The sequence below is a fragment of the Artemia sp. Qi Xiang Cuo genome, chromosome 4 (assembly GCF_049724085.1).
Source record: "Artemia sp. Qi Xiang Cuo chromosome 4, ASM4972408v1, whole genome shotgun sequence".
Lineage (NCBI taxonomy): Eukaryota > Metazoa > Arthropoda > Branchiopoda > Anostraca > Artemiidae > Artemia > Artemia sp. Qi Xiang Cuo.
This window is the reverse complement of record NC_142797.1, coordinates 85674411-85694228: the sequence shown is the minus strand read 5'-3', so window position 1 is coordinate 85694228 and position 19818 is coordinate 85674411. Positions and strand designations below refer to the sequence as shown.

At 34.0% G+C, this 19818-nt stretch overlaps 1 protein-coding gene across 1 annotated transcript in view; it reads left to right on the top strand.

Moving 5' to 3' along the window:
* LOC148953567 (cytoplasmic dynein 2 intermediate chain 2) overlaps window positions 1–19818 on the top strand; it is an 83582-nt gene that overhangs the window by 51575 nt on the left and 12189 nt on the right. Inside the window, exon 6 of the mRNA XM_089088007.1 lies at window positions 7074–7263. Within this exon, the coding sequence (XP_088944133.1) occupies window positions 7074–7263 (190 nt within the window). The remainder of the gene's footprint in view (window positions 1–7073; window positions 7264–19818) is intronic.

Here is a 19818-nt window from a genome sequence, read left to right as displayed (position 1 = left end):
GATTGGAAGGCAAATAACACCCCTTCCAAGCCCCCCATTTCCCCAAACACATCCAATGAAAATTTTTAGATAGCCATTCTGTTCAACACAGTTTAAAGTTCTGGAAATTATATCTTTGAACAGGACACTCCCCCCACAGTTTTCAGCGCAAGGGTTATAAGTTATGCCCTGGGGGCATACATGGTTCTTGATGAAAAAATGCTTGTATAAACTTCAGATAGAGCTCATTTGATTGGAAATTGAAAGTTGTAGTTCACTTTTTAAGCGTCAAAAGATATTGGAAGGTAACCAGCGCCCCCTAACGCCCTTTTTCCCAAATACATCCAATAAAAATTTTGAGATAACTGTTTTGTTAAAAATAGTTCAAGATCATTTAACAAAAAACCCAGTGTTGACACAACCCCCCAGGGCCCGGGGGCAGGCGTTGTAAGTTACGCCCTGGGGGCATATATATTTCTTATGGAGGGGATGCTCAAATAAACTTCAAAGAGGGCTCATTTCATTGGAAATTGAAAGTTCTAGTTCACTTTTTAAGAGTCAAAAGAGTTTGGAGGGCACCTAGCCCCCCCCCTCCCCACCCTTATTTCCTCAGAACCATCCGATAAGAACTTTGAGATAGCCATTTTTTCAAAAATAGTTCAAACACCATACAACAAAAACTCCAGGGTCAACACAGCCCCCAGGGCCCCAGGGCAGGCATTGTAAGTTAACCTATGCTCTGGGGTAATATATGGTTCTTATGGAAGGGATACTTGTAAAAACTAAAGAGAGGGCTCATTTGATTGGAAATTGAAAGTCCTAGTTCAGTTTTTGGGATTCAAAAGAGATTGGAGGGCAACTAGCCCCCCTGTATGGCTACATGTCCCTTTTTCCCCAAATGCATCCGATAAAATTTTGAGATAGGTATTAAGTTAAAAATTGCTCAAAAGTCAGATAATAAAAACTCAGGTTTTGACAAAGCCCCCAGGGCCAGGGGCAGGCGTAAGTTGTGCCCTGGGGCATATATGGTTCTTATTAAAGGGGTGCTTCTATAAACTTCAGAGAGGGCTCATTTGATTGGAATTTGAAATTTCGAGTTCACGTTCTAGCAGTCAAAAGAGATCTGACGGCAACTAGCCCCCCCCCATGCCTTCTTTTTCCAAACCCATCTGATGAAAATTTTGAGATAGACATGTTGTTAAAAATAGTTCAAAGGTCGGATAAGAAAAACTCCGATGTCAATACAATCCCCCAGTGCCCGGGGCAAGGCGTTCTAAGTTATACCCTGGGGGCATATATGGGTCTTATGGAAGGGATGCTTGTATAAACTTCAAAGAGGGCTCATTTGATTGGAAATTGAAAGTTCTTGTTCACTTTTCAAGAGTTAAAAGAAATCAGATGGCAACTAGCCCCCCCACGCCCTAAATGCATCAGATAAAAATCTGAGATAGACAATTTGTTAAAAATAGTTCAAAGTTCAGATAACAAAAACTCTGGTGTCGACACAGCCCCCTTGGGCCCGGGGTAGGCGTTGTAAGTTAGACCCTACGGGCATATTTGGTTGTTATGGAAAGGATGCTCGTATAAACTTCATAGAGGGCTCATTTGATTGGAAAATGGAAGTTGTAATTCACTTTTTAAGAGTCAAAAGTGATCAGAGGGCAGCTAACCTCCCCCCCCCCCACTCCATTTATTTTTTTCCCATGGGCACTTCATATAGAAGGGGTTGTCATATAAACTTTAAAGGGGGCTCAATCGATTGGAAATTGAGTTCTAGTGCCCTTTTTAAGAGTCAAAAGTGATCAGAGGGCAACTATCCCTCCCCCCAAGCCCTTTTTCCCCAAATGCATGAGATTAAAAATTTGAGGTAGCCAATTTGATAAAAACAGTTCAAAGATCATATAACGAAAACTCCATTAGGTATGGCCATTTCGTTAAAAATACTTCAAAGGTCAGATAAGAAAAACTCCTGTATCAACGCAGCCCCCCCCTCCGGGCTCAGGGCAAGCTTTGCAAGTATTGCTCTGGGGGCATATATGGTTCTTATGGAAGGTATGCTTGTATAAGCTCTTTTAAAGAGTCAAAAGATATAGGAGGATAACTAGCCCCCCCCCCCACACTCTTCTTTCTTCAAACCCATCCGATAAGAACTTTGAGATACCCATTTTTTTTAAATAGTTCAAAGATCATATAATGAAAACTCCGAGTTTAACACAACCCCTCAGGGCCTTGAGGCAGGCGTTGTAAGTAATGCTCTGGGGACATGTATAGTTCTTATGGAAGGGATGCTTGTATAAACTTTGGAGAGGACTCATATGATTCGAAATTGAAAGTTCTTGTTCACTTTTTAAAAGTTAAAAGAGATTGGAGTGCAACTAGCCCTTCTCCCTCTCCATGCCCTATTTTCCTATAACCCATCTGACAAAAATTTTGAGAGCCATTTTTTCAAAATGGTTCAAATATCATAACAAAAAATCTGGAGTAGACAAAATCCTTCAGGGCCCTGGATAGGCTTTGTAAGTTATACCTGGGGGGCATTTATAGCTGTTGTGGAAAAGATGCTTGTATAAAAATCAGAGAGGGCTCATTTGATTGGAAATTGAAAGTTCTAGTTCAGTTTTTTAAGAATCAAAAGAGATCAGAGGGCAACTATCCCCCCCACGACCCTTTTCCCCCAGATGCATCCGATAAAAAAATTTTGAGATAGCCATTTTGTTAAGAATGGTTCAAAGGTCAGATAAAAAAAACTCCGGTGTTGACAAAACCACCCAGGGCCTAGGGGCAGGCGTTGCAAGTTATGCCCTGAGGGCATATATGGTTCTTATGGAAGGAATACTTGTATAAACTTCAGAGGGGGCTGATTTGAATGGAAATTGAAAGTTATAGTTCAATTTTTTTAAGAGTCAAAAGAGATCAGAGGGCAAATATCCCCCCCCCCAATAACCCTTTCCCCCAAATTCATCCAATAAAAATTTTGAGACACACATTTTGTTAAGAATGGTTCAAAGGTCAGATTAAAAAACTCTGGTGTCGACACAACCCCAAGGGTCCAGGGGAAGTCGGTGTAATTTATGCTCTGGGGGCATATATGGCTCTTATGGAAGGGGTGTTCGTATAAACTTCAGAGGAGGCTGATTTGAATGGAAATTGAAAGTTCTAGTTCAATTTTTAAGAGTCAAAAGAGACCGGAGGGCCCCTAGCTCCCCCCACGCCCTTTTTTCTCCAAACCCATCTGTTATAAATTTGATACAGCCGTTTTTTAAAATAATTCAAAGTTCAGATAACAAAAACTCCGGTGTCAACACAACCCTCAGGGCCTGGGGGCAGGCATTGTAAGCTATGTTCCGGGGCTGTATATGGTTCTTATGAAGGGGATGTTTGTATAAACTTCAGAGAGGGCTCATTTGAATGGAAATTAAAAGGTTTAGTTCATTTTCTAAGAGTTAAGAAAAAGATTGAAGGGCAACTAGCACCTCCTGCACTCCACGCCTTTGGGTTTAATGGATGGATAAACCCATCCAATAAAAATTTGAGGTGACCATTTAGTTAAAAATAATTCAAACATCAGATATTAAAACTCCAGGGTTGATAAAACACCCAAGGGCCCAAGGACAGGTGTTGTAAGTTATACTCTGAGGGTGTATATGGTTCTTATAGAAGGGATGTTTGTATGAACTTCAGGGAGGGCTCATTTGATTGAAAATAGAAAGTTCTAGTTCACTTTTAAAGAGTCAAAAGAGATCAAAGGGCAATTAACCCGCCCCCCCCCCTCCCCCCTTACCCTTTTTTCCCCAAACCCACCCAATAAAAATTTTGAGATAGTCATTTTGTTAAAAATAGTTCAAACATCAGATAATAAAAACTCCAAGGCTGACAAAAACTCATTTTTCACTATGATATTGTTACTTCGATACCATTTTTGTTACTTTGATGGACATTTGATTTTTTTTTAAAGTTTGATTTTGAAATAAGTAATTTTTAAAAACTTGAAACTTTTTGTAATAAAAAACAAACAAATATTAATTGAAAAAAAAATCCAAAAATTAAGTCCCTCAAAGAAAAGTAAAGGCCACTTCACAGTCAAGCTCAACAGATACAAACACCCGTAAAAATTCAAACCCAAAACGACCAGAAACTACCACCAAAGAATAAAAGAAACCCCAAACAAACAGAAATTAATTACAACATCATAGCAATAAAAACTGGTAATTGCAAAAATATTTGTATATATTATGACAAGGGATTACAATAATTTCAAAACCTTAAAATAGAAAACCAAAAGTTTGAACCTTAGTAGAAATCGTTATTAGATGTCGGACTTAATGTAATAACCAAATATTTTTGAATAAATTCAGCATGAAAAGACATTAGACTGCCCAAAGAAAAAGAAACTGGTTATTGCAAAAATATTTGTATTTATTTTAACAAGGGATTACAATAATTCCAAAACCTTAAAATAGAAAACCAAAAGTTTCAAGCTTAGTAGAAATTATTGTAAGAAATTTTAAAAATCGGACATGCTGTAATAATCAAATATCTTTTATTATATTTCAGTATGAAAAAACAGTTAATTGATCAAAGAGAAAAATACTGGTAATTGCAAAAATATTCGTATATATATTTAACAAGGGATTACAACAATTCAAAAACCTTAAAAAATAAAACCAATAGTTTGAAGCTTTGTAGAAATCGTTGTTGGAAATCGGACTTGCCTCAATAATCAAAAATCTTTGAAAAAAACACAGTATTGAAAGATTTTAAATTACGTAAAGAGCAAAAAACTGATAATTACAAAAATATTTGTATATATCTTGTATATAATATCCCTTTAATATCCCTTTTTTTTATCCCCTTTTTTTGTCTCAATTGTCTGCTAACCGCAGACAATTTGAGACAATTTGCTGCCTTTTCATATTGCAGTCTTTTCAAAGATATTTAAATATTAAAGCAAGTCCGATTTCTAACAACGATTTCTACTAAACTTCAAGCTTATGGTTTTCTTTTTTAAGGTTTTTGAATTGTTGAAATACCTTGATAAAACATATACAAATATTTTTTGAAATTACCAGCCACCGGGCCACGGCACTTGGCACGCGGTAGGCTTCTATATATAGATTCTCATTGTCGCCTATCTACTACCTGCAGACGATTTGCTTGCTTTTTATACTGAGGTCTTTTCAAAGATATTTGATTATTAAAGCAAGTACGATTTCTAATAACGATATCTACTAAGCTTCAAACATTTGATTTTCTTTTTTAAGGTTTTTGGAACTGTTATAATCCCTTGTTAAAATATATATAAATATTTTTGCAACCAACAGTTTTTGCTCTTTACGCAATTTAATGTTTTTTCATATTCTGTCTTTTCAAAGACTGGGGCAATCAAACAACATGGTTGTTTCAGTTTTTTGCTGTATTCACCCCAGGAACATTAAATTGCGTAAAGCCTTTTCATACTGCAGTTTGTTCAAAAATATTTGATTATTGAAGCTAGTCCGGTTTCTAACAACGGTTCGTATTAAGCTTCTAACTTTTGTTTTTTTTATTTAGGGTTTTTGAACTGTTGTAATTCCATGTCAAAAGAGAGAATCATCATTTGTAATAATTGCAAATTTTAGTTTTTTGGGCCTTCCTAATGAAATTATATAACTGGTTAAGTAAAAAGGTTTTCTTTTTTGAAGTTTTTGAATTGTTGTAATCTCTTGTTAAAATATATACAAATACATTTTGCTATTGCCAGTTATTTGCTCTTTACGCAATTTTAAAGATAATTGAATGTTGTTCCGATTTATAGCAACGATATGTACTAAGCTTGAAACTTTTGGTTTTCTTTTTTAAGGTTCTTGAATTGTTGTAATACCTTGTCAAAATATCAAATCCTCATTTTGTAATAATTGCAAATTTTCGTTATTGGGCCTTCCCACTGACATTATATAACTAGTTACGTTCAAACCAGTAAGCTTAATCACTTAGCGAGTGGATTTTATCTAACAAAAAAGGAAACTAAATGTAAAATTTTCAGGCATTTTTCTAGTTTGAATTAAAACTTTAAGATTGTTGCTCAGGCACCGTAAATATTTTTGCAAATTACATAATAACTTTAGTGATTCTGAACTGAATTTCAAATATTTTCAACTTATTTTGCTGTCATAAAAAGACATTGCTTATACTTATAAGAAAATAAATTCGGTAATGATGTTTTTTCTAATAACAATATCTATTAAGCTTCAAACTTTTGGTTTTCTTTTTTAAGGTTTTTGAAGTTTTGTAATCTTTGTTAAAGTATATGCAAATATTATTGCAATTGCTAGTTTTTGTTCTTTACGCAATTTAATGCCTTTTCATACTCATGCTCTTCAATAATATTTAATTATTACCATAAGTCCGATTTCTAACAATGATTTCTACTAAGCTTTAAACTTTTTGTTTCCTTTTTAAAAGTTTTTGAATTGTTGTAATCCCTTGTCAAAATATATGCAATTATTTCTAAAATTACTAGTTTTTGCTCTTTAATTAATTTAATATAAACTTCTCCATGCATGAAAATCCCCAATTTTTCCACATAAGTGTTACAGGTGTCATGAAGTCATTACAAATTTTTCTACACGACGTCATTGTAATTTTTACTACATGACGCCAATTCCAAAAAACAAAATTAAATTTCTTGACGTATTTTGTAAATTTTCCGACCTCTTTAGATCGTTTTTAGGCCAGAATATATCAGGATGCCAATTTTCTCGAAAAAATATGGAGCCGTTTTTCGAGAAAAAATAAATAGATATATATACAATTATTGTTCACTTATAAAGATTATATATATATATATATATATATATATATATATATATATAAATGAAAATATAAATAAATATATATTAGTGTAAGTTCCTACTTCGACAATTTAAGCAGTCAGATGTTATTCTCCCTGTCCTTAGATGGCTCAGAAACTCATTATCCTATATTTGGTAGATGACATTTTATTATTTGCAGAGAACTAATTTCTACGATCTCCAATTTCTTCTATTTGCTTATAATTACTAGATTTTAAGATAATTAAAACGTATTTTTTAATAGACCCATGTTCTTTTTTGTAGGGGATATTTTTATATGGGATCTAAATAGGGACACAACAGCATTATTAACCTTAAAGAATGATCCGTCGATTGGACACAATGATTGTATTTCTACCCTCATATCGTTAGCGAATGGTAGCTTCATTTCGTCCTCAGTAGATGGCTCCTTAGCTGTATGGGCTGCTGATAAGGAAATAAATGTAAAAGCAAGGTAAGAATAGAGGGTATTGGTTTTACTGCCATTATGATAAATTAGTATATTAGACATTTGGCAAATATGAATATACTTTGGTGTCAAATAAGGGATAATTGATTAAATATAGTGTGGTCTTGTTTTATCTAAGGGTTATAACCTTAATCTTAAATTGCTGTCAATTTTTACCCCTACTTTCAGTAGGAGCATATATGTCTTTTTTCTATAGGAACTAAACTGTAATGAAAGTATATTTTAAATTTCAGGCGAATTATGTCTTTTATATGCTTTTATTCTAAGGTATCTAAAAAAATAATTTTAAACTGATTCTTACCCTATTCCTTTGTATACAATTGATAAGAAAAAACTTTCCGAAAAAGAAATTTTCTAAATAAAAGTAAATGTCATATTAAACTTAAGATCAGAAGAAATAGAAACCTAAAATTACTCAAAATCAAAACGACCATAAATTACTATTAAAAAAATAATTGAAACCCAGAACAAACAGAAATTAAATAAACAATCATAGCGAAAAACATACAATAGGTTGTAATATAAATGAGTAAATAAATTTTAAAACGAGTAACCTTAAATTGAATATCAAAATCAAGCTTAAAAAGAACAAAAACATTTTGTTATTGAAGTATAAATGAAGCCTAAAATGAACCTTAAACAATAATAGCAAATAAACATGCAATAGGTACTAATATAAATGAGTAAATAAATATTAAAACGAGTGAAAATAAAATTGAATATGCAAATCAAGCTTAAAACGACAAAAATCTCTACAAACAGGAGTTTGGGTTTTGCCTCCTTCTCTCACTATAAAAGTCTAAAACCTACTTCGCCATTGCTGCTTTACTGAAAATTATTTGTATCTTGAACAGTCTTGGAAAGTACAAATAAAAAAAACTGAATGTTTGATATATAATGCTATTAATTGCTGAAAGATCATCAGTTCAAGATTTTATTCCATTGTAATTTTATATTCATTTTCAATCTTGCAATGAAAATATTTGCAATATAATTTTTTTTCAGTGAACCACCACCAATGACGTAGTAGGCTTTCGTCTTTTACAGTTAGGGAAGGGGACAGTATCCAAACTCTTGTCTGAAGTGAAGCTATATTTCTCTTGAACAATCTTGGAAAGAACTAATAATATCAAACTGAATATTTGATATATAATGATATTAATTACTGAAAACTTATCAGTTAAAAATTTAATCTCACTTCAATTCTTATGTCTATTTTCAATGCTGTAATGAGTGGAAACAAAAATATTTGTAATATAATTCGTTTTCATTAAAGTACCAATGACGCAGTAGATTTTAGACTTTTACCGTGAGAGAAGGAGGCAAAACCCAAACGCTTGTTCGTAGAGATTTTTGTTCGTTTTAAGCTTGGTTTGCATATTCAATTCTAGTTTCACTCGTTTAAAAGATTTATTCACTCATTTATATTATTACTAATTGTATGTTTGTTTGCTATGATTGTTTATGTAATTTTGTTTCATTTTGGGTTTCATTTATACTTTGCTAGCCAAGTATTTTTGTTCGTTATAAGCTTGATTTGCAAATTCAACTTAAGCTTTACTTGTTTTAAGATTTATTTATTCATTTATTTTATTGTCTGTTTCTTCTTTTTCAGAAAACTTCTTTCTCGGAAAGTTTTTTTTTTAAATTTATTTATGTTTGTTTTTGATTGCCAAGGTTTTCAAAATTCCCTATTTCAAAATAATTTTTTATTCTAAAACAAATTAACAGTTTCGGAAAGAACTAATAAAATTAAACTGAATATTTGATATATAATGATATGAATTGCTGAAAGCTCACCAGCTCAATACTTTGTTTCACCCATGACACTTCTAAGCCCAAGAGTTTTTGCCACTCCGTGTTTACAAGGTTTTCGGGGAAATCTTCAAAATTTCGAGAATAGTGAAAGCCGCAGGGCCAGGTGGGCCTATCTGTAAATCTTGGTCAGTTTTTACTGCAATTATTATTTTATTTTCAATAATTTAATAAGTAAAAAAGAAAATATTTGTGATATAATTGGTTTTAGTAAAGAGCCAAATACTTAGTAGGTCTTATGCTTTTATCATTTGGGAAACGGGCAGTGACCATACTCCTGTTTCTAGGGAAGAATATTGGTAGGCCTATCTTCAACAATTTTTGGAAAGAGCAAATAAAATTAAACTGAATCCCTCTGACTTTTGGAATAGAATATTGTTAATAATTTTTTTGGGTGAGGGGGGCATGGAGGGAGGGCCAGGAGTTAGCTCACAGGATTTTTGAATGAGATAGCGTTAATACGTTTGTTTTCTTTTTTTTTGGGGGGGGGGTGGCCATGGAAGGAGGGCCAGAGGTCAGTTTCCATTATTTATCATTGTGAATATTTTAGTGGAGGGAGGGATATTGGGCCATGGCGGACCAGGTCTCAGCTCCCATAAGTTTTGGAATAAAGTATTGCTAATAAGTTAATTTTTGGGAGGAGGTCGGGTCATGGAGAGACAGGGGTGAGATGCCGTAATTATTGAAATAAAATATTGTTAATAAGTTTGTTTTTTTGGAGGGGGAGGGGTCGGGCCATTCAGGGGTCAGCTCGACTAGGGGTTAGATCGACTAAGTTCTGGAATAAAATATCGTTCATAAGTTTTTTGAGTGGGGTGGGGGGTTTGGTTTATCTGACCTTTGAACTATTTTCAAAACCATGGGCGCCCATATGGGGGGGGGGCAGGGGTGCTCCCCCCCCCCCTGGCTGAATGATACTGCCTTATTTTTATATTTTTGTTCTGAGATTTCTATTATATATCATTAAAAATGCCGATTAGATGAGGTTTGCCCCCCCCTGGAATTCAGCTTATGGGCGCCCATGTTCAAAACCCTCACATAAGAACCTTATATTCCCCCGGACATAAAATACAACACTTGTCTCAGGACTCCGGGGGTTTTGTTGACCCTGGAGGTTTTGTTATTCGAACTTTTGACTTAATTTAACAAAATGGCTATCTAAAAAATTCGAACTTTCAATTTCCAATAGAATGAGCCCCCAACGAAGTTATATGATCATTCCTTCCAGAAAAACCTTATATGCCCCCGGTGCATAATTTACAGATTATGCACCGTAATTTATCAGATTACTTTGGGCTTCTAAAGGGAATTAGAACTTTAAATTTCTAGTCACTAGAGTTCCCTCCGACGTTTATCTCTTCCATAAGAACTTTATATGCATCAGGGCATAATTTGAAGTCCTTCCCCTGGTCTCTGGGGAATATTTTGACCCCGAAGTTTTGCTATCTGATTTTTGAACTATTTTCAAAAATGACAATCTAAAAATCTTGATTGAATAAGTTTGGAGAAAATAGGGTGGGGCGGGGGGAGGGGGGTTGTAGATACCCTCTGTTCACATTTTACTCTTAAGAAGGTAACTAAAACTTTTCAATTTCCAATCAAGTGAGCCATCTCTGAAGTTTATGCGTCACCCCTTACTTAAAAACCTTATATACCGCCGGTGCATAGCTTACAACACTTGCCTACTGGATCTGGGGGGCTGTGTTAAACCAGGATTTTTTTATTTCATCTTTAAATAAATATTAACAAAATGACTATCTTAACATTTTGATTGGTTGTGTTTGGAGAAAAAAGGGCATTGGGGGCCGGCTCTAGTTACCGTCTGATTACTTAACTCTTAAAAAGGTAACTAGAAATTCCGATTTGCAATCGAATGAGCTCGCTCTGGAGTTTATACTACCACCCCTTGCATAAAAACTTATATGCCCCGGGGGCATAACTTACAACACTTGCCCCTTGGTTCTGGAATGGGCTGTGTTATCCTTTTTGTTATATGAGTTTTGATCAATTTGGAACGAAATAACAGTATGCAAAATTCGATCGGATTCATATGGGGAAAATAGGGTTGGCGGGGGAGGGGGGATATTTGCCATCGGATCACCTTTTACTCTTAAAAAGGGAGCTAGAACTTTGAATATCTAATAATTTGAGTCCCCTCCGAAGTTTATGCAACGAACTTTCGCATAAAACCTTATACACCCCAGGGCACAAGCTACAACCCTTTTTTGAGATAAAATTTTGAGATAGCCATTTTATATAAAATAGTTTAAAGATGAAATAACAAAAACTCCGGGTTTGACACAACCCGGAGTTTGGGCATATAAGGTTTTTATGTAAGGGGCAGTCGTATAAACTTCAGTGATGGCTCATGTCATTTAAAATTGAAAGTTTTAGTTACTTTTAAAAGAGTCAACAGTAAACGGAGGGCATCTACACCTCCCCTTCTTACCCACACCCTCTTTTCTCAAAATGCATTCAATAAAAAAGTTTAGATAGTCATTTTTTTAAAAAGTTCAACAATCAGAAAGAAAAACTTCGGGCGTCATCATACCCCCCCCAGACACCAGGGGAAGGGTTTTCAATTATGACCCGAGGCAAATAAGGTTCTTATGAAGGAGATACAATTCGGAGGGCACTCAAATGACTAGAGATTTAAAGTTCTAATTCCCTTTAGGACCTCAAAGTAATCTGATGACTCTGGGAACAAGTGTTGTAAATTATGCACCGGAGGCATATAATGTTTATATGGAAGGCATGATCGTATAGCTTCATAGGGGGCTCATTCTACTGAAAATTGAAAGTGGAACATGAAATGATACTAAAATCGTGTCTGGTATTATCAAAATCTTATCAAGTATTTGAAGAGTACATTGATCCTCAGGAGTGTCTTACGAAATTACTGGGTAGCGAAATCGTCTGCACAATATATGCATATTTGACGGATATTATTACTGAATCTTTAGTGAAAGTTTTTTTTGGATTTTTTCTTATGTTGCTGTCCCCATGGTACTCACTGTCTAATCATAAACAGTAGTTGGTTTATTATATTTTTTCGATCAGTAATATTAGTGCACAGGAAGGATAAACACTTACGTCTTATTTTAAAAGTGAAAATGGAATATTTCAAGAATGTGTGTACATGATAGAGTTATCGTAGCATTGAATGCTGACGAAGAAAAATATATGAACTACGAAATAAGCACTAATGGTGAGATCGTTTGAAATGTATGCGAGCGTTGTCATGACAGTGAGAGTTTAAATTTCTTTGGAATACCGAATAAAGTTAAACATTACAAATGGTGGATATACTTGAATAAAATCTTCTAGAGATGACAGTGCCTAAATATAATGCAAGCCATAAAGTAATAGTTAACGACGAGGGCCAACTTCTTGTTCATGGTGCGTGTAACATGTTACCTATTGATAAATCGTATTGCCATCTTCCGGGTATTAGCATTCAACGGAAGATAAAAAGAAAACAAGCGTACTCCTGCACCATTGTCATAAACCATAGATTGTCTCTCTGCCGCAACCGTTACCTGTGTAAGAATAATGTGGTAATAGACAGTGAAATTGAAGGCAAAATAAAAAGGGTATAGCCATATAATATCACCAAGTAACTTAAAGACAATTCTATCAAAAGCAAATCATTGGCTTACGTTAATATTATTATTTGTAGTTTACCAACAGATACTGTCATTGAACAGAATAATATAAATGATGAAATGTGCGATGAGCTTGTGGGTGGAATAATGTTAAAAGTCGTGTATGACCTAGAAATGGAATAAGTGCCATGTCATGAGAAAACACGATGAATCTTTTTTGGAATAGATTTGAAGCATGTAAGTTTTTTATGATGATGCTAATAACATGTAATATTGTACGTGCTATTGTTTCAATAAAAATATGTCACTGTGTTACTTAGTTATGTTTCCAATATTTTAAGGGCACACTAGTGAATCCAAGGAATTTTAAGAGATAGGCACTACTGCCGGGCTCACAGATGGTATACTAGAACCTAAAATAGGTGGATAGGGTTTTCACTTAAGTCTGAGAGAGACGAACCGGATTTTATTCCAAGATTACATACACATATCATTTTTTTTATTCAAAAGTTAGAAACACATCAATTGGAATTTTCAGGGTTTTTTACTATAGTCAGATACGTATGAACAGGATTATTTCTGAAGTCAGAAACGAGCAACCTTGAGTCTGGAATAGGTGGATAGGGTTTTCACCAAAGTCTAAGAGAGATGATCCGGATTTTATTCCAAGATTAAACATGCAGGTCATATTTTTTATTCCAAAGTTTAGAGACAGGTCAATAGGAATTTTCGAGGGTTTTTACAAAAGTCTGAGACGTATGAACAGGATTTTTTCAAAAGTCAGAAACAAGCGAACTTAACACATAAACAGAAAATAAAAGGAAACACAGACAGACAGATAAAAGACACATAAATAGACAGACAAAGACACAAACATCGACAGTCCATAAGACACACAGACAGACAGACAAAAACACATACATACAGACAGACAAAAAGACACACAGATAGACAGGAAATATATACACAGACACTTACAGCCAGACAGAAAGACAAAGAGCCAGACAAAAAGATACACAGACAAATAGAGAGACAGACAAAAAGACACACAGGTATATGCAGAAAGACGAAAAGGCAGAGTGACAAAAACGACAGACAGGCAGACAAAAAGACACATAGACAGACAGACAAATAAGACAAACAGACACACAGACAGACAGACGAAAAGAAAAACAAACAGTCAAAAAGACGCACAGAGACGCAGACAGAAAGACAAAAGGACCTAGAAACACACAGACAGACAAACAAAAGACACACAAACAGAGAGACAAAAAGAGACACAGACAGACAGACAAAAGACAAAGAGACAACAGAAAGATAGACAAAAAGACACAAAGAGAGACAGACAAAAAATAAACAGACAAACAAATGAAAAGACTCACAGAAAGACAGATACAAAGACACATAGACAAACAGACAAGAAGTCACACACATATACAGACAAAACAACACAGACAGACCGACAAAAACCAGACTGACAAACACACAGCAAGACATACAGAAAGACACAAGGACAGACAGACAGACAAAAAGATACATACACACTGATGAAAATACACACAGACAAACGGACACGCATAAAGACAAACAAAAAGGCATACAGACAGACTGACAAAAAGACACAGATACGTACAAACAGACAAACAAAACGACACATAGACAGACAGACAAAAACAAAAAACGACAAACAATAAGACATACAGGCAGAGAGACAGAAAGACAAAAAGATACACAAACAGACAAACAAAAGAAAAAACACACAGTAAGACAAAAAGACACAAAGACAGACAAGAATAAAGACACACAGACAGACAGACAAAAAGACACACAGACACAACCACACACACACACACACAACCACATACACAAACAGACAAAAAAACAGAGACAAACTGACAAAAAGACACACACTGACAGACAGACAAAAAGCATAGACAGACAGACAAAAAAAAAACACACACACAGACAGAAAAAAAGATTCACAAGCAAACAGACTCACAAAAAGTCACACAGACAGACAAAAAGACTCTCAGAGAGACAGACAATAAATGACACATAGAAATACAGACAGACTGACAAAGGGATACAAAGAAAGACAGACAGAAAAGAAAGACAGACAAAAATACCCACAGACACACAGACAAAAAGAAAAACAGACAGACAGATAAAAAGACACACAAACGGACAAAATACAAAAAGACAGACAGACAAAAAGACATATACACAGACAGACAAAAAGACAAAAAAATAGTTATTACTCAAAATAGCAAATATTTTCATTAAGATGTTTTGCTGATTGAAATAAGATGATGAAATATTGGATGGTGTTGTTCAAAATATATTGTGTCTTGAGATATGATTAAAATAAGCAAATGCACTATACAAAATACTAAATATTTTCTTCGAAAATTTTTTTTGCTTGAAATAAAATAAAGAAGTGTGGGATGGGGTTGCTCAAAGAGTATTGTTTCTTGAAATAAGATTGGAATAAGCAAATGCATTATTTAAAAATACAAAATATTTTCGTCAAAATTTTTTACTTCTTGAAATAAAATGGGGAAATATGCGATGGTTTTCTTCAAAATATATTCGTTCTTGAAAAAAGATTGAGATAAACAAATGCATTGTTCAAAATATCATATATTTTCTTCAAAATATGTAGTGCTTGAAAGGAAATGGAAAAGTATGCGATATTTTTGCTTAAAATTTTCCGTTTCCTGAAATAAGATGGAAATAGGTAAATGCACTATTAAAATATCAAATATTTTCTTCAAAATGTTTTGCTGCTTGAAATAAGATAAGGAAATATGCAATGGTGTTGCTCTAAATGCAATCTAAAATTAAGATGGAAATAAGCAATAGTACTATTCAAAATATCAAATACTTTCATGGAAATATTTTGTTGTTTGAAATAAGATGGGAAATATGTGATGGTCTTGCTTAAAATCTACTGTTTCTTGAAATAGGATGGACATAAGCAAACGCAGTATTCAAAATACTAATTTATTTTAATTAAAATGTTTTGATTCTTGAAATGGCAGGGGGAGATATGCAATGATGTTTCTAAATATGTATTGTTTCTTGAAATAAGATTCAAATAACCAAATACATTTTTCAAAATACTGAATATTTTCATCAAAATGTATTGCTGATTGAAAGGAGATAAGCACATATTCAATAATTCTGCTCAAAATAAATTATCTCTTGTAAGAAGATGGAAATAATAAGGCTCAAATACTTGATAAGATTCTGATAATACCAGACACAATTTTACTTCATATTCCATATTCCAAAAAAATATCGACCTAATTTTTGTTATAAGCATATGCAATATAATTTAAAGACTAAAAAAAAGTGTAAGAAATTACTAAGTTGCAAAAAATTTACTACAAATATTGTTTTCTGAAAGAAAAAAATCACGAGTAGCATATGTATACCATTTTCAGTTCGTATTTCGAAAATATCCCAAGTGAATTTTTTTTGTGGACACACAGACAGACAGACAAAAAGACACAGTGACACACTAACAGGCACACAAAAAGACACACAGACAGACAGACAAAAGGCAAAAAACAGACAGACAATAAGGTACACAGACAAATAGACAAAAAGACAGAAAAGACACAGAGACACACAGACGGACAGACAAAAAAAACACACAGTCAGACAAAAAGACACACATACAGACAGAAATAAAGACGCTCAACCAGAAAGACAAAAAACACACAGACACAACCACACAAACACACAAACTCATACACAAACGGACAAAACGACAGAGACAAACTGACAAAAAGATACATACTGACAGACACATAAAAAGCATAGACAGACAGACAAAAAGACACGCAAACACACAGACAGACAAAAAGACTCATAGGCAAACAGACCGACAGAACGTCACACAGTCAGACAAAAAAGACTCAGATAGGCAGACAATAAAAGACACATAAAAATACGGACAGAAATACAAAAGGGTACACAGACAGACAGACAGAAAAGACAGGCAGACAAAAATACCCACAGACACACAGACAAAAAGAAAAACAGACACACAGACAGACAGACAAAAAGACACTCATACGGACAAAAGATAAAAAGACAGACAGAGAAAAAGATATATACACAGACAGAATAAGCAAATGCACTGTTCAAAATACCAAATATTTTCTTCGAAATATTTTGTTGCTTGAAATAAAATAAGGAAGTATGGGACAGGGTTGCTCAAAAGTATTGTTTCTTGAAATAAGATGGGAATAAGAAAACGCAATATTCAAAAACACAAAATATTTCCTTCAAATTTTTTACTGCTTGATATAAAATGGGGAAATATGTGAAGGTGTTCTCCAAAATGTATTCTTTCTTGAAATTAATTAAAAAAAACTTTTTCCACAAAATAAGTTTTTCAAAGAAAAGTAAAGAAAAAATGAGCAAAACTAAAATCAAATAATCTACCGAGCGTGAAACTATCACAAATCAGCATTGATAAATAAATGAAACCCAAAACGAAAAGAAATTTCAATAATTAACCGAGTCAAACTAAAAACGAGCAGATATTAACATAAGTTGGGCGCAAAACCCCTTTGCCTTCCCAAGGCCAGAACAAAATTTGCACATTACTGAAAAATTATAAATGTTTTTACTTTTATAACTTTAATAAATCAAATAATATTAACATTTTGATTACTAATTTTCAGTATATGTATATTAAACTGACAATGCACATTCATTTGTATTTTTTCAGTAAAGTGCAAATTCTGTTCTGGCCTTGGGAAGGCAAAGGGGTTTTGCGCCCAACTTATGTTAATTTCTGCTCGTTTTGAGTTTGACTCGGTTAATTATTGTAATTTCTGTTCGTTTTGGGTTTCATTTATCTATCAATGCTGATTTGTGGTAGTTTCACGCTTGGTAGATTATTTGATTTTAGTTTTGCTAATTTTTTTGTTTAATGGAGTTCTTGTCTTTGGAAACTTATTTTGTGGGTAAAGTGTTTTTTAATTAATTTCTGTTCGTTTTATATTGACATAGTCTTTTCAGAGAAAAAGAAAATAATACTTTAAATCTTTTCGTTTTTTAAGACTTTATAGTTTGGCCTGCTATTTGTATGCCGGAGAAATATGTTCAGCAATTTTTAACAGCATACACCCTTTTAAAAATCTGGACGCAAATAGTACTGTTTAATTTAGTTTCAAAACTTCTCTAGTTGAAAACTCTAGTTCTCTAGTTCCTGTACTAGAAAACTTGATACCATTCGCAAAAAATCTGTTTACTTTCTTTGATAGCTTAGATACACTTACGCTATTTGGATTTGGTTAAATTTTAAGAGCAGAAGTAGCCCCGAATGCTTAAAAATAATACCCTCAGTCGTTTTTGGGATACTGCTGAGATGCCTTACTGGGAATTAGAATTCTCACAGTGCATTTTGATTTAATCTTAAGTCAACATTTAGTTTTTAAACATATAAAAATGGGATTTGAGGAAGACTAAAATTTAATCTATAAATCATATACAACAACTTTCTATATAAACCTTATATGCCCCCAGTGTATAACTTACAACCCTTGCACTGAGGGGGTTATCATCCTAAAGGACCTAATTTCCGGAACTTTCAACTACGTTGAACAAAATGGATATCTCAAAATTTTGATTTGATGTGTTTGGGAAAATGGTGGACGTGAGAGGGGCGTTAATCGTTATCCAATCATTTTCAACTATTAAATAGGGAACTAGCCCTTTGAATTTCCAATTGAATGAGCCCTTTTGAAGTTTCTACGACAACGCTTTCAATAAAAACCAAATGGCTATCTAAGAATTTTGATTGGATGTGTTTTGGGAAAAGGTGGGCGTGAGAGGGGGGTTAGTTGCCCTCAAATCACTTTTGACTATTAAAAAGGGTACTAGTCCTTTGAATTTCAAATCGAATGAGCTTTTTTTTGAAATTTCTACGACAACACCTTCTATAAAAAAACTTATATGCCCCCAGGGCATAACTTAAAACCCTTGCCCAGAGGGTTGTAGGGGATTGTCCTCCACAAAAACATATTTTCTATCAGGAAATCAACCACGCTGAACAAAATGGCTATCTCACAATTTTGTTTGGTTGTATTTGGGGGGACTGATGGGTGTGGGGGGCTAGTTGCCCTCCAATCACTTTCGACTATTAAAAAGGACACTAGCCCTTTGAATTTCCAATCGAATGAGCCTTTTTTGAAGTTTCTACGACAACGCCTTCTATAAAAACCTTATATGCCCTCAGGGCATAACTTAAAACCCTTGCCCCGTGGGCTGTGGGGGAGTGTCCTCCTCAAAAAGATATTTTCTATCTGGAAATCAACTACGCTGAACAAAATGGCTATCTCAAAATTTTGATTGGACGTATTTGGGGGAATGATGGGCGCTGGGGGGGGGGGATAGTTGCCCTCCAATTATTTTCGACTATTAAAAAGGGCACTAGCCACTCCAATTTCTAATCGAATGAGCCCTTTTCGAAGTTTCTGCGACGTCTCCTTCGATACGAAGTGCCCGGGTATGGATAAAAAAACTACACATTGTGCCCACATCGTTCTTTACTTAGGGAGTGCTAGCACTTCCTATGAAAAGATTGAGATAAGCAAATGTACTACTGAAATATCAAATATATTCTTCAAAATGTTTTGCTGCTTGAAATAAGATGGGGAAATATCCTATGGTGCTGCTCTAAATGTATTGCTTCTAAAATTAACATGGAAATAAGCAATAGTACTATTCAAAATATCAAATACTTTCATGAAAATATTTTGGTGTTTGAAATAAGATGGGGAAATATGTAATGGTGTTGCTGAAAATACATTGTTTCTTGAAATACGATGGAAATAGATGGAAAAAGATGGAAATAAGCAAACGCATTATTCAAAATAATATTTTTTTCTTTAAAATGTCTTGATTCTTGGAATGACAGGGGGAGATATGCAATGGTGTTGCTAACGATGTATTGTTTCTTGAAATAAGATTGAAATGCATTATTCCAAATAGCGAATATTTTCATCAAAAGGTATTGCTGATTGAAAGGAGATATGCAATAATGCTTCTCAAAATGTATTATTTCTTGAAACAAGATGGAAATGATAAGGTTGAAATACTT